The 16,444-nt window shown below is 41.8% G+C and overlaps 1 protein-coding gene across 2 annotated transcripts in view; it reads right to left on the bottom strand.

Annotated features, from left to right (window-relative positions):
* The window catches only part of NTAQ1 (N-terminal glutamine amidase 1), a 33,655-nt gene that overhangs the window by 10,499 nt on the left and 6,712 nt on the right, over positions 1 to 16,444 (bottom strand). For both annotated transcript variants that reach the window (XM_073632216.1, XM_073632215.1), the window contains exons 4-5: positions 16,080 to 16,228; positions 2,959 to 3,083 (exon numbers count right to left, since the gene is read on the bottom strand). In XM_073632216.1, the coding sequence (XP_073488317.1) occupies positions 2,959 to 3,083; positions 16,080 to 16,228 (274 nt within the window). The remainder of the gene's footprint in view (positions 1 to 2,958; positions 3,084 to 16,079; positions 16,229 to 16,444) is intronic.

The raw sequence follows: 16,444 nt of genomic DNA, 5'->3' as shown, positions 1-16,444 counted from the left end.
CAGGGTCCAGCGATGTCGGCAGGGGACGCCGAGAACCCGCTCGGTTCTCAGCAGCTGCCGTCGCCATCCTAGGTGAGGGAATCAGGAAGTGAAGCGTTGCGGCTTCACTTCCCGGTTCCCTACTGCGCATGCGTGAGTCGCGCTGCGCGTCCCAAGTGGTCCCCGCTCTCTCCTGGGAGCTGTGTGTTCCCAGCAGACAGCGCGGTGGGGACGGGAAGAGGCATAGACTCCCATGGGAGTCTATGCCGGAAGTGGGTGCAAATACCTGTCTTAGACAGGTATCTGCACCCCCCTCCCCCCTGAAAGGTGCCAAATGTGACACCGGAGGGGGGGAGGGTTCCGAAAAGCGGAAGTTCCATTTTTGTGTGGAACTCCGCTTTAAAACTCCCCAAAAATCAATTTTTCAGTTTTTTTTTTTTTTTTTAAAGCAGAGGCCCTAGAGCAGTGGTTCTCAACTCCTGTCCTCAGGACCCACTAACAGGCCAGGTTTGAAAGATAACTGAAATACATCACATGTGATATCATTTGCTGCTCAGTGATTGCAGTATTCTAGTCTGTATCTCCCCAAGGTAATACTTCTGGCCTGTTAGTGGGTCCTGAAGACAAGAGCTGAGAACAACTGCCCTAGAGAATAAAAACGTCGGGTGTTGCATATTTTAATGTCACAAAATATTTGCACATCAGTTTTTCAAACGCAATTTAGTTGGAAAAACAAAACAAAAACAAAAAAAAACAAAAAAAAAAAAAAACAAAAAAACAAAAAACACACTTTTCTGCATTTTAATGTACAAAAACTCAATAGATTACCCAACTTGTTTGATAGAATATAAAAGATGATGTTGGCCCGAGCAACTAGATACCAAACATTTTACACTTTAAAATTGCGTATGCCCGTGGAATGGCACCAAGTTACAGTACCAGAAAATCTCCATAGGTGAAGCTTTAAAAGCCTTTACAGGTCACCAGTTTAGAGTTTTCACAGGAGGCTGGGCATTAGAATTATTTCTCTGCCTCCGATGTTTGCGGCTATAATTTATGTGTGGTGTGATCGTCGTTTACATATGTGTGCAGGACCAACGTGTGCGTTCGAGTTTGTGCGTAAAAATTGAGGAGCAGGGGCGCTTTACATTTTCAAATAAAAAAAATAATCAAAAAGAAAAAAAAAAAAAAAAAACTCTTTAAAATGTATGTTTTCCTCTCCTCTGGCCTCCAAAGCAGCCAATCAGACACAGATCAGCTGCTTCACTGGCCGGTAACAGGCCAGTAAACAAAGAACCAGAACTGGAAGTGACAAAATGCTCATTGCTTCCAGTTTCTGACATCACAGAAGAGGGGCGGGAATTTCCTGCCACTCTTCCCAGTGAATGCAACCCTTACCAGATGGGCAGCGGTTGGTGGGGGGTAAAAGTAATCGAGTGGCTGGCTCAGTACAGCTTTTTTGTAGCCCGTTATTTACAATGTGAATGTGCTCACAAGCACATAAACAAGCGCTGAATATTCCTCAGTAAAAAAAAAAAAAAAAAAAAAAAAAATTAAGAAAATCTGCATTCCCGGTTAGTATTTTGTGCCGGTGCGTGCAAATAAACATCCCGACCACCTGGTCCCAGCTGTACTTGCCTCCAATGGGCGATGAGCTGTCAGTGGATTTAAAAGCCCCACTATGGATCCCCTTTTTTCTGTAGGGCTTCAAGGAAGGAGCCCAATGGTTCTGATTGGTCAAAACAGTCACGTGACAAATCTGACCCATCTAGGAAGCCCTACAGGAAGAAGTGCAAAGATTTCAACTGTAAGGGCACTGACAGCTATGGGGTATTCGTTCACTTGCATTTTAAGAGTTAAAAAGGGTTTACCATTCTATGTATTAAAGGTGAAAAACCTTTTGTAGTGCAGCACCCCCCCCCCCCCCCCCCAGAGCCACCTTTTTTTATTTACCTGAATCTGATCGTTCCAGCGACGGGGACGAGCACAGCAGCTCCAGCCACTATCTTGGGTCCTCATTGGATAGACTGATAGCAGCAAGAGCCATTGGCTCCCACTGCTGTCAATCAAACCACGTGATACGGGAGCTGGGTCAAGTCCTGCTGTCTGTGTCAATGGACGCAGCAGCAGCAGCATTAGTCATGTTCACCTTTCTGGAAAGTAGACACTCTGAGGTATTTAGTAAGAGGCATAGCGCGTTTTCTGAAGTTGTAATTTTTGTCACAAATGTTTGGAAAATGAAGAAAAAAAAAAATGTTTTTCACATTTTTTTTTTTTTACATACTGTCACCAGTGCAGTACAGTGTCATCATATAACTGGTGTGGCAGTGACCAGGGACACTGACTTGTGACAGTATGTAAAAAAAAATAAAAATTTCAATTTCTTTTTAATATTTTTTCTTTTTTTTTTTTTTACATACTGTGACCAGAGCAATACCATGTTACCATAGCAACATTGTTACTATGATCGGGATTTTTTTGTTACATATTAGGTTTGCTTATAGCAGTGAATTTCACTGCTATAAGCAAATATTTTTACAGATTGACAGTATGTAGACTATTGTCTATTGTTGCGATTAGCTGTGATTGGCCACAGCTAATCACATGGTACAAATGGGCTGTGATTGGCCCTGTCTGTACCATGCGATCGCTGTGACCAATCACAGCTAGCAACACAATTGTATACAACGAATGGCATGATAAGGGCACAGCGGTCACATGGTACCGGCAGTGGGCCAGTACACTGATCTGTCAGATGGCACGTTCAATGGATACAGCGGGTGACAGCGTGTGTCCTCCCAGAACAATAGGGTTCCCGTCTGTTATTTTAAAATGACATGGGCGGGAAGCAATTAAAGTGTCAGGTCCTGGGTGACAGATTACAGGTGACAGATTAGTTAGTTCCCGAAGTAAGGAGATAAAATGATTCTGTGATCATGTCTAATCAGTCATATACCAGACTTGTAGATGAAAACTGACCTGCAGTATGGATACAAGGGTAAGGAGGTGGAGGTTTCTTCCACTTATTATCTGCATCTTTCATATGGGAGCGGTCAGAGGCAAACGCCTGGAGAAACTCATCTGCACGTATTAACCTGAGCTTCCTAGAAAAAAAAATTAAAAAAGAGTTTGTTAAAACACAAGTGTCATAATAACAAAGTTTCCGACCTTACTCTGTAAAAGTCACACGGAATTCAAATTCCCTGGCAGAATTTATGATTTCTTGGCCATTTTTCAGAGAATATGAATGATAACACAAAATCATTTCTCACACTCATGGTTAGTGTTTGGCTGAAGCCATTTATTATCAATCAACTGTGTTTACTTTTTTAAATCATAATCACAACAGAAACCTCCCAAATGACCCTGATCAAAAGTTTACATACCCTGGTGATTTTGGCCTGATAACATGCACACAAGTTGACACAAAAGGGGTTTGAATGGCTATTAAAAAGGTAACAATCCTCACCTGTGACCGGTTTGCTGGTAATTAGTGTGTGTGTATAAAAGGTCAATGAGTTTCTGGACTCCTGACAGACCCTTGCATCTTTCATCTAGTGCTGCACTGACGTTTCTGGATTCTGAGTCATGGGGGAAGCAAAAGAATTGTCAAAGGATCTGCGGGAAAAGGTAGTTGGACTGTATAAAACAGGAAAGGGATATACAAAGATAGCCAAGGAATTGAGAATGCCAATCAGCAGTGTTCAAACTCTAATCAAGAAGTGGAAAATGAGGGGTTCTGTTGAAACCAAACCACGGTCAGGTAGACCAACTAAGATTTCAGCCACAACTGCCAGGAAAATTGGTCGGGATACAAAGAAAAATCCACAAATAACTTCAGGTGAAATACAGGACTCTCTGAAAACATGAGGTGTGGCTGTTTCAAGATGCACAATAAGGAGGCACTTGAAGAAAGATGGGCTGCATGGTCGAGTCGCCAGAAAAAAACTATTACTACGCAAATTCCACAAAGTATCCAGCTTACAATACACCAAACAGCACAGAGACAAGCCTCAAACTTCTGGCACAAAATCATTTGGGGTGATGAGACCAAAATTGTGCTTTTTGGCCACAACCATAAACACTACATTTGGAGAGGAGTCAACAAGGCCTATTATGAAAGGTATGGAGGTGGATCGCTGATGTTTTGGGGATGTGTGAGCTACAAAGGCACAGGAAATTTGGTCAAAATTGATGGCAAGATGATTGCAGTAAAATATCAAAAAATACTGGAGGAACATTTGCATTTATCAGCCAGGAAGCTGCGCATGGGACGTACTTGGACATTCCAACATGACAATGATCCAAAACACAAGGCCAAGTCGACCTGTCATTGACTACAGCAGAATAAAGTGAAGGTTCTGGAGTGACCATCTCAGTCTCCTGACCTCAATATTATTGAGCCACTCTGGGGAGATTTTAAACAAGACAGCCCAAGAATTTACAGGAACTGGAGGCTTTTTGCCAAGAGGACTGGGCAGCTTTACCATCTGAGAAGATAAAGAGCCTCATCCACAAATCCCACAAAAGACTTCAAGCTGTCATTGATGTTAAAGGGGGCAATACACAGTATTAAGAACTGGGGTATGTAAACTTTTGATCAGGGTCATTTGGGTAGTTTCTGTTGTCATTATGATTTAAAAAAAAGTAAACCCAGTTGATTGATAATAAATGGCTTCAGCCAAAAGTTTGTGTGTTATTCACATTCTCTGAAAAACGGCCAAGAAATCATAAATTCTGCCAGGGTATGTAAACTTATGAGCACAACAGTATTTCTGACAATCTAATATAAGCTTACTTGAAAAATCTCCTTTTATGTTAGGAGTGCTGCCTGTCTGCAGGCTGCCTCATTCCACAACTTCCTGGATGCTTTGCATGCTATGCTGTTTTTCCTCCATTTCTAAGGACTACAGATCCCATGGTACCTTGCTGCCTGCAAAGCTGCGATTCCTGTGCTGATGCCTCCTCCTCTCAGCACCTCTGTAGATCAGATCAGAAGGCAGGTATTCCGTCAGATTCAGTAACGGAAGCGACGTTCCACGACGGCCAACTTGCTACACCCCACACTCGGCTGCAGTAAGCATGCAGTCAGAAGGCAGCAGCGGACATCTTTTTACACCCAGCCAAGTCTTGCATTTCACACTTTTTACCAGTAAACTAAGATTATATAGTAAAATACAGTATTTTGAAATCCGTCAGACTCTTTTGATGTTGAATTTTAAAAGCAGTGGTGTTCTGTCAGATTAGCAAACCTGTGAGATCAGCAGGCTTGCCGCTGCTTTTAAAATTCAACATCAAAAACAGCGTCACGGATTTCTAAATACTGTTTTTTCACTATATAAGCTCAGTTTACTGGTATAAATAAGTGTGAAATGCAAGACTTGGGTGGGTGTAAAAAGATGTCCGCTGCAGCCTTCTGACTGCATGCTTACTGCGGCCGAGTGCGGGGGTGTACCAAGATGGCCGTCGCGGAACGTCACTTCCGTGACCTAATCTGACACGTAACCGATTCTGACGAAACACAGGCTCTGTGAAATGTGTGACACAGCAGTGACTACTCACAGGGCCTAGTGACTACGTGTCACAGGATTCAAGGAAGTTACAAAACAAGATCTTTCAGAGTAATTGGAGACTGCTAATTGAAATACAATGTGGAAATGAAGATATGATTTTATATTTTGACCACGGATACACTTTATTGGGAACCTTCACTCCACATTCAACAGACATTCTGCCTAATAAATCTCACAAAGTAGAACTGACAGCAGAAACGGTTTGATAAAAGGTAGCTCACTTTCTCCCACTCCGATTGGCCAATAGTAGTAATCACATGATGAGGAACCACACAGAGAAATCCCGGATCTCTTCTACGGCACAAGACATAACCAGTAGTAAGCCTGATCCTGCAGTAGAGAGCTTAGCTTACAATGAGCATTAATCTCATGCTTACCGCATGTAATCTGTAGATTAACGTTCCTCATCTACATTCTGTGCTTGAGGCTGAACCCCCGGCCTCACCTTCCGTCTTGCACAGTTGTACCGCCTCCCCTGGACTGAAATGGCTTCCTCTGATTTCACTGCACACTGTGAGCTTCTTCACAATGTGCATTAGAAGCCGCAGCAGGTCAGATACAGTCTGCCTCATTTTCTGGCTGGAGGACGTCCAGCATCATCTAGTCTTTTCCTCCTCAGCCTGACTGTCCCTGGCCTGCCCCTTTCATTCAATGGATTTCAGTTCTTTCAGTCATCAAGATTCAGTATAATAATATGTGGGCATTACCTAGCGCAGTCTGCATGCAGATGTAGTTTGATTAGAACCAGACCCTCCTCCAGACTGACATCCACCCATCAAGGCGTTTTTTTTTATATTTACTCCACAACAAATCAAAATTTCCTTTTTTCCCAAAGCTGTGTAGTTCACTTGGTGTACTGAGGAAGTATGCAGTGATGTTTTCAGGACGCTCTGTACAGCACCCTGCCCACCCCACCCACCAGCCATGATCTGCCTGCATTTCATAGAGAAGCAAAGAGACCCAGTGATGATGACAATAGGCTATGTAATGAAAATGTGTTATTTTTTTTTTCTTTCAATGATTTTTATTGAAAATTGCAAGGCATTTTGCCATTGCCAGTGGTGTAGTGGGTAGCACTCTAGCCTAGCAGTAAGAAGGGTCGCTGGTTCGAATCCCAACCACGACACAACCTGCCTGGAGTTTGCATGTTCTCCCTGTGCCTGCGTGGGTTTCCTCCGGGTACTCCGGTTTCCTCCCACACTCCAAAGACATGCTGGTAGGTTCATTGGATCCTGTCTAAATTGTCCCTAGTATGTATGAATGTGAGTTAGGGACTAGGGCTGCAACTAACGATTATTTTCATAATCGATTCGTTGGCCGATTATTGTTTTGATTAATTGGTTAATAACCTTAAAAAGAAGTGTGGTGTATAATTTGGTTAACATGTAAAGTTTAAAAAAGGCAAATTTATTCCTAAATATCTTTATATGCAGGGGTAAATATAAATAACCAACTATATGGTTAGGGAGTAAAATCTTTAATCCTCTCTGAAAACAACAGACAGAAGAGATATACTCTATATACTATTAGAGGAGATATACTCTATATACTATTAGAGGTTGAATCTGGTAAATATCAACAGACTCAGATCACATTTTTTTATGTAAACAAAAAAAAAAAATTCTAGACTGTTTTGCAGATTTTCAAACAGAACTGTAATATTATATGCTTTTCTGCAGCTTCTCCATTGAAGTATATTGAACCAAAAAAGCACAGTTTTGCATTGACAAAGGTCCTTGACCCTTTCCAAATACACAGCAGCTGAAAAAAGCATAGATATGAACGTTAAATGAACTGTAGTGCATTTCTGCAAAAAGCACCAAAAAACACATGGGTGGGAACCAGGCCTAAGACATTTAGTAACATAATGGAGTTAAAAAAAAATAAATAAAAAATTAGCCCTTCGTTTTTTTACTGTGCAACAGTAAAAGTAATATTTACAGTAGAGATTATTTGTTCTTTTTGTACTATGTAGGTCTAATTTTAGCTTTTTTAACCCCATTATGTTACTAGCTGATTAATCAATTATGAAAATAGTAATCGATTAATTTCATAATCGATTAGTTGTCGATTAATCGATTAGTTGATTTGGCCCTATTAGGGACCTCAGATTGTAAGCTCCTTGAGGGTAGGGACTGATGTGAATGTACAATGTATATGTAAAGCGCTGTGTAAATTGACGGCGCTATATAAGTACCTGAAATAATAATAATAATAATAATAAATAATTATACAATGTGATCTTAACAGATAAGTAAATCATTTTCTTCCGGCCTGCACATCCAGCGTCATATAATTACAATTTCGAAAAGAACAAAACACTAATGCCCCGTACACACGGTCGGACTTTGTTCGGACATTCCGACAACAAAATCCTAGGATGTTGGCTCAAACGTGTCTTGCATACACACGGTCACACAAAGTTGTCGGAAAATCCGATCGTTCTAAACGCGGTGACGTAAAACACGTACATCGGGACTATAAATGGGGCAGTGGCCAATAGCTTTCATCTCTTTATTTATTCTGAGCATGCGTGGCACTTTGTGTGTCGGATTTCTGTACACACGATCGGAATTTCCGACAACGGATTTTGTTGTCGGAAAATTTTATAGCCTGCTCTCAAACTTTGTGTGTCGGAAAATCCGATGGAAAATGTGTGATGGAGCCCACACACGGTCGGAATTTCCGACAACAAGGTCCTATCACACATTTTCCATCGGAAAATCCGACCGTGTGTACGGGGCATTACACAACCAGTCAACATTACTGTAGTCTACATGGTAAATACGAACAGTCCCGGTCCGTTTGTCCTGTAAGATCGCCGAGAGGCGTTCATTCACCACGATCCATGTCAATTTGTTTTTCACCAGTTTGAATGGGATCGTGGGTGTCTTCCATGATCTGGCAATTGCTATTCTGGCTTCTGTGAAAATAAAGGCTACAAGTTTCCCTGCCTGTTTAGGGGTCCCCTCTACTGGGCGTCCCAGGAGAGCTTGTTGCGGTGATTTAATTAGGTTCACCTGTGTTAGTGAGAAGATAAAATTATAAAAGGCGGATCCAAAAACGTTTGACCTTGGGACAGGACCACCATACATGGATCGTCGTTCCTTCCATTCCACACCCTCTAAGGCAAGAGGGAGAGGCCCCTCTTGGAACAAACAAGGCTATTCTCGTTGGTACCATGTACCATCTAAGCAGAACCTTGTCGTTTGCTTCGATTAATGGAGATGTTTATGTATGATTTTGACGCACACGGTGACGTTGTGGACCATTCGGCAAGTGTGAGTGTCTCGCCTATATCTTGTTCCCACTTCATCATATAAAACAATTTTTCTGGGGTAGAAGTCAATATACTATAGATTTTGGAAAAGAAGCCAGTGTGCTTGTCAAAGGTTCTACACAAGTACTCCATTGAGGTGGATGAGGTTAAATCGGCTGTGTGTTGTAGGGTGTGCAAAAAAAAATGCGTTATTTGCACATAATGAAAAATTTCTGAATTTGGGAGAAGATACTTCTCTTGAAGGAATCTTTGTGTTAAAATCCCCCTATGATTGCAGAAATCGGTTATGCGTATCAATCCCTTATTTGTCCACCAGGCGAGGGACTGGGAATTGAGACCTGGGGTGAAGTCTGGATTGCCCACAAGGGGGAATGTTTTATTTTTTTAAGTCATTAGCAGATTAATAAGGAGGAATGAATCATAAAGGGGGGGTGGTTTATATTTGCATAACAGGTGGAAATAGTGGGACTGTTTAGATCTCTAGACCAGTCTTTTTCAACCAGGGTGCTCAGGCGTTCAGGTTTTTTCAAAGATGCCTTGGCAAAAAGCCTCCAAGATTATAAACAAGCCAGTGGGCGAATGAAGTCTGCCTTTTGGTTACATAAAGCCACATGTTTTCATTGTGCACCATGACAGCCTTCTAGCCCCTGGCATCCTAACAATCAATGACAAAATTGGTTGATAAAGAGAACATTGGGCGCCTCCACTGCCCCTCTCTGTCAGCCCTGGGGGGGGGGGGGGGATGAGGGAGGAAAACCGAGGGAGAAGAGAAACATTGGAACACTAGCCAGTACATTTTCCGGTCCCCCGGAGGGGGGGGCGGGGAGACCACCGTGGTACATGGTACCACGGTGCATTTTCTTTGGAAGAATAAATAATTTCTAACGCTGGGTGTTCTACATGTGTGGATGTTGCTACATTATGTAAAAGCTATTAGTTTAGTTTTTTTTTTTTACATTTTAGAATGGGGTGCCCCAAGATTGTGCAGAGTTTTAAAGGGTGCCTGGATATAAAAAAAAGGTTGAGAAACACTGATCTAGACATTGGGCTCTCACACATAATGCCCTGAGCCTGTGCAATGTAAATTCTAGCATATTACACCTACCGGGGTATGCCATGTGCTGTGTACAGCAGCCCATAGACATGTTGTGAAGGGTGTTTTCTTCACCAGAGAAAAAATTCTTCAGTCATCCACCACAGTTGTTTTCCGTGGTCTTCCAGGTCTTCCGTGGTGTTGCTGAGCTCAGCGGTGCGTTCGTTCTTTTTTAAGGATGTTCCAAACAGTTGATTTGGCCACACCTAATGTTTTTGCTATCTCTCTGATGGGTTTGTTTTGTTTTTTCAGCCTAATGATGGCTTGCTTCACTGATAGTGATAGCTCTTTGGATCTCATATTGAGAGTTGACATTAACAGATTCCAAATGCAAATAGCACACTTGAAATGAACTCTGGACCTTTTATCTGCTCCTTGTAAATGGGTTAATGAGTGAATAACACACACCTGGCCATAGAACAGCTAAACAGCCAATTGTCCCATTACCTTTGGTCCCTTAAAAAGTGGGAGGCACATATATAAATTGTTATAATTCCTACTCCATTCACCTGATTTGGATGTAAATACCCTCAAATTAAAGCTGAGAGTCTGTAGTTAAAGCACATCTTGTTCATTTCAAATCCATTGTGGTGGTGTATAGAGCCAAAAAGATTAGAAATTGTGTCGATGTCCCAAAATTTATGGACCTGACTGTATATAAAGTTTGGAGGTTTTAACTATTATTCAGGCCTAAAATAATTAAATTTTTAGGAGGAAAAAAAAAAAAAGTCTGGCAGTGAAGTAAAAAGGGTTAAAAAAAACTGGTGATCCTGCTATGAAGTCATATTGTCTTGCAACTCTTCTCTTATGTCAACACAGTCACTCATTATTCTGATGAAGGCTACAAATGTGCGTTTCAACACACATTACACAGACACGGTCCACTCTGGTCTCCATCAAATACAACCACCCTGAGAAATGCCATGTAGCCGGGGGTCCATGTAGACAGAAAGTAGCTGCAGATTAGCAGCAGAGATGCAACAAAGTACACAGAAAAAATAAATAAATAAAATAATAAATGGTTAAAAGCAGACCTTCATCACTCAAAAGTGAAGATGCTGCTCTTCACTCGACCTCCCGCACTACTATTTTGGGCGAGCGTGTATCTTTTTTTGACAGATACCTTTGTCTGGATCTTCAGGTCCCCCCCATTTTCTGTAAGGGATTCAACGAATGAGCTAGTTTAATAAAAAGAAAAAAGTTAGTGCTAAAACTCATTCCAAGAGCGACATCTACTGGCCACAGAGAGAACTCTGCTCTTTACTGTAATTACAAAAGTCAAAGCCATGCACAAAAGTTAAAAAAAAAAAACAAAAAAACACACACACACAACACAAGTCACCATATGTCCAGCTTGGCTATAGTTTTTTTCTCCTTTTCTAGTGTGCATAACATAGTGCCTTCAAGTATCAACACCACATTTATTTATAGTTTTCCTTTAAACTAATAATCCCTTTAAAATAGCTGAATCAATTTTTTTTTGCCACCTGCATCCCAATGGGGAGATTTCCCTTCACTTCCTGTCCCATAGTCAGAACAGGACGTGAAAGGAAATCCCTCCAAAGTGAAGGCATCCAGAGGTGTCATCAGGGTCGTTATAACTCGTGTCCCCATTGGAAGATTTCCCCTCAATTCCCGTTCTGGGGACAGCCCAAATTTTGAGATTTGCTTTTACTTTTGGTTATGACAAACAGGACAAATAGAGGGTGAAGCTCCCTGATGGAGGCACAGCCAGCAATTAAAACTGACAGGGGTTCTAATCCCTCGCCACTCAAAAAAAGAAGATTTTGCGTTCAGTATCTTTTTAAGAATCATATTGCCAAAGTCAGAGTTTCATTTTCATAGCACAGGTTCACTTTCCAATCAAGTAGCATGGCAAAGTCAGAGTTTTGTTTCGGCATTGTGCATACCAGCCTCTCTTCTTGGCCTTTCGCCAGCGTCATCAAATCATTACCCCTCAGTGACCTCCCTGTATGTGATCTGCTTCAGAAACATATTCATCATCCCTTTAGTAACGAATATTAAATCATGTGTCTTTAAAGAAGTCGTCCCCCCCCCACGGAAAAAACATATGTCTATTTATTATTTTTCCTTAAAGTGGTTGTAAACCCTTTACAACCACTTTATACTACAAATGCAAATATATACAATACAGTGCTAGCAAATACAATTTAAGTGAAAATAGTAAATATAAAAGTCCATAAAAAGTGACTGAAGTGCTCTGATCCAAAAGTGCAGAAAGTGCAAATGCTTCAGAAATTTTCGGGTGTACAACACCCCCTCCTGTGTCCCCACTCACCGGATCGAAACGACCCCCAGCTTTTCAGTCTAGGGGTCAATTCAGGCTTAATAGCGATGGCCAGGAATGGCAGGTTTGGCAACAGATAAAAATTCCTTGTAAAGGTTCTCAGCCAAAGAGGTACAAAAGTAAGATAAAATCAGGCATAAACATAGTGCTGTGAATGCAAAAACGCCGTTCATGGCGTGCGTTCCATGAAATCAGAAGTGACGTCAATAGGAACCGGAAATTATGTCTACGCGTTTCACCCTCCCACAGGACATCATCAAGGATCTCATTTCCGGTTGACTGAGCCGTCTTTAAATACAAGAGGAGGGAAACCTCCCCTTAAAAAGGACCAATCAAAATGGCATTGCAGCCATCTGGTTGGTGGGGTAAAAATGTCACTCCTGAGGATAGAGCACAAACCACAGGGGAGACAAAACCGCCATATTACTGGTTGGATAAAATTCCAAAAACTACTTCCAAAGACTTGACGCCAATTCTGGCTTAACAGTGACACTAATAACATTAGAAAATTAAAAATTACTACAACAACCCCAGGGAGATGTCGGCCACCGGATCGGTGAACGAGGACCGCTGTGGGGGCTCCGATCTCAGGTAAGTAATTCATAATGAGCTAGTATGCATAGCATACTAGCTCATTATGCTTTTGTCTTGTAGGTTTTTTTTTTTTTTTTTTTTAAGGATTACTTAAAAATGGGTTTACAACCACTTTAAAAAGGTGAACTTAGCCTTTAACCGCTCAGTATCCTGTCCCCAACATATAAGCATTATTCTCTTAAAAGGATAAGTTCTCCTTTTGAAAATAAATGCATTTTTTTTTTTTTACATGCACAAAAAAAAAAAAAAAAACGTGCATTTATTATTTTTTTTCTCCACAAGGAGCCTGCAAAGCATTGCACTCGTAATCAGCAGATCATGGGTGCAATGTCAGGCTCCTCCAGAGCAGGAAGATCAATGAACTAAGAGAGCGCTCACCAATGGCCTTGTAGGTCCTTGAGAACTACAAACCATTAGCTGCAATGAATGGCAGCACTTGTAGTCTATTTATTCACAGGAAACTGCGAATATTAAAGCTTCCATTTAAAAAAAAAATGAATAAAATTAAAACATGTTATACCTACCTGTTCTATGCAATGGTTTTGCACAGAGCAGCCCCTATGTTCATTTTCTCAGGTCCCCCGCTGGGCACTTCTGGCTCCTCCCCTGCATTGAGTGCCCACCATAGCAAGCGGTTGTCTATGAAGGCACTCATGTGGGCTCACTTCTGAGCCGCTTTGTCTGCGTCTATTACACACCATACAATTCACTATCAATCTACCCAGTGAGGAAGGACAGAGCTGGGAGAGTCAATGCTCTCATGCACAGCTTTGGATCAGGGTCAGGTATGTATAAAAGTGGGGTGGGGGGGGTTTAATCTTAATGCACATAATGCATGAAGGAAAAAAGAAAAAAAAAAAAGGAACGCTTTAAATGAGAAGTCTGTCTGGGCGGAGCCCCGCATGGCCACACTGGTTTCAAATTGTGACAGTGGGAGCCAGGAGAATATCCCCCGCCTGCCGTCACAAGGAGGAGAGGATCGGGGTGCATGCTGAACATGTTACACCCTAAAATATAGGTGTAACATGTTCATAAAGGTGAACTCAGCCTTTCACGCCGCATTTTTTGCGATTCGGCACTGCGTCGCTTTAACTGACAATTGCGAGGTCGTGCGACGCTGCACCCAAACAAACAAAATTGACGTCCTTTTTTTCCTCACAAATAGAGCTTTCGTTTCGTGGTATTTGATCATCTCATCGTTTTTTTTTTTTGCGCTATAAAACAAAAGAAAACACCCCAAAACAATATTTTGTACTTTTTGCTATAATAAATATCCCCAATTTATTTAAAAAAAAAAAAGCTAATTCTATCCTCAGTTTAGGCTCACATGTCTTCTTCTACATATTTTTGGTAATAAAAAAAAAAAAAAAAAAAAAAAAAAAAATCGCAATAAGCGTATATTGATTGGTTTGCGCAAAAGTTATAGTGTCTACAAAATAGGGGATAGATTTATGGCATTTTTATTATTTATTTTTTTTACTAGTAATGGTGGCGATCTGCGACTTTTATTGTTAATGCGACATTATGGCGGACAGATCGGACACTTTTGACACATTTTTGGGACGATGAACAATTATACAGCGATCAGTGCTATAAAAATGCACTGATTACTATATAAATGTCACTGGCAGGGAAGGGGTTAACACTAGGGGGCGATCAATGGGTTAACTGTGTTCCCTGACTGTGTGTTCTAACTGTAGGGGAGGGGACTGACTAGAGGGGACGACAGATCGTGGTTCCTAGCTATTAGGAACTCACGATCTGTCTCTCCTCACAGACATCACACATCCCTGTTCTGCCTCTCGTGCCCGCGTTCGCTCGTGGCCGGCAGTCATCTTGTCCGTCGGCCACGAGCATCCGCACCCCCGCAGTGCAGCAGGCGCGCCTGCTATCCCGATCCCACAAGCCGATGTATAGCTACGACGGCTCGTGGGATTGTGCCGACCAGCCGCAGTATAATGACGGTGGCTGGTCGGCAAGAGGTTAAAAGAGATTGTAAACCTCAGACATATCCCTCTAAACTGTGTACTTGTCTCAATCCAGAGCACTCTGTCATTTCTGTCTGCTGCTTCATTCCTTCTGACAAGTTTTCAGCTGATTGATAGCCTCACCTCTGTGTGAAGGGGGAGGGGGGCGGGCGGCGGTGTCCCTTCCCTCCAATCAGCTCTCAGAGCTCTCCTTGCCGATGTAACTTCAGCTCTCTGCCCCTTGCTTTTCAGAATTGAGCAATCCTGTGTAAATTCAGCACATTTAATGGATGTAGTGGAGAGAAGACTGCAGATAAACAGGTACAACTTTATGTAGGAGTATTTGTTTTATCTCTGCTCTGTGTGTCACTTGAGACCAGTCACTTCACTGGGTATAAAGGGCTTACAACCACTTTAACCCCCCCCCCCAGTTTTTTGTCTCCATCACCATCTTGTCCCCTCAGCATGTGCATTTTCAGGTCTCCAGGCATGTGTTAAGCCCCAAGCACCCAATACCCAATGTATGTGCTTTAAAGCTGAACACTAGGTCTAATTTAAAAGTGTTTGAGCCAAACTGGTGCATTAACAGATACACCCGGTGGGAATGCTGTGTAGACTGTATATAGCATCGGCTACATGCAGTATACAGCACTATGTCCCGGCAGTGGGATGGAGACTTCTCGTTCCCAGAGCAAAAAAAAAAAAAAGTTGGGCTGAGCGCAGCTCAACCATTCACAGGAATTTAATTTCATCAGTTATGTGGACCACAATACTGCTGGCTTCACGTCACCAGAATAACCTGCCACAACTTTAGCTGGTTGTTTCATGGACACGGATTCTGACTTCTGTTCATCATCTTTAACCATCCCGCAAGTGTGAAGAATGTCACCAATTATACATGAACTGTAAGGTTGGAGGTTTTATCTATTCCCCCCACATTGATGAATTAGGCATGAACAGACACAAAGAGGTGGATTTACTAAACCTGGAGAGTGCAAAGTCTGGTGCAGCTCTGCACAGAAACCAATCAGCTTCTAACTTCAGCTTGTTCAATTAAGCTTTGATGATGAAACCTGTAAGCTGATTGCTTTCTATGCAGAGTTGCACCAGGATTTTGCACCCTCCAGCTTTAGTAAAGCAATCCCAATCTTTCAATAGTCTGTCCTTGGATGGGATCATTTGGTTCTGCACCCAGCTATGTGCAGCCAGCTTTAGATTGAAACAGATTATACAATAACGGTCAGGCGGGTGTATAGAGACAAAAAGATCCCTGTGGATGTTTTACCTTCTGAAGTCCTTACGGATATTCTGATCAGATCGGAGAGCTTCCTTAACATACACCTCACAGGGGCACGGGAATGGCAGCACACTATCTAGATCATAGATCAGCCGCTGTCCTCCACTGCAGACATGGAGTAAGATTACATGATAATCCTGCAAGCACAGATTGTATTCATTTTTGCAAATATACATATTAAATGGCTACTGCATATTTTACAGAACTTTATTAAACCAATCGCATAATTTTCTGCCATAGAAAAGCAAACTGCAATCTAACAGTCAACAGTAAACAGCCAACCAATAGTAGGAGGAATCCATTTAAAGAACACCAATAAATATTATTTGTTGATAAAAAAAAAAAAAAAAAAA

Source organism: Aquarana catesbeiana, linkage group LG05 (genome assembly GCF_042186555.1).
Source record: "Aquarana catesbeiana isolate 2022-GZ linkage group LG05, ASM4218655v1, whole genome shotgun sequence".
Taxonomy (NCBI): Eukaryota; Metazoa; Chordata; class Amphibia; order Anura; family Ranidae; genus Aquarana; species Aquarana catesbeiana.
Note: the sequence above shows the minus strand (reverse complement) of the source record. Positions and strands in the feature narration are given on the sequence as shown.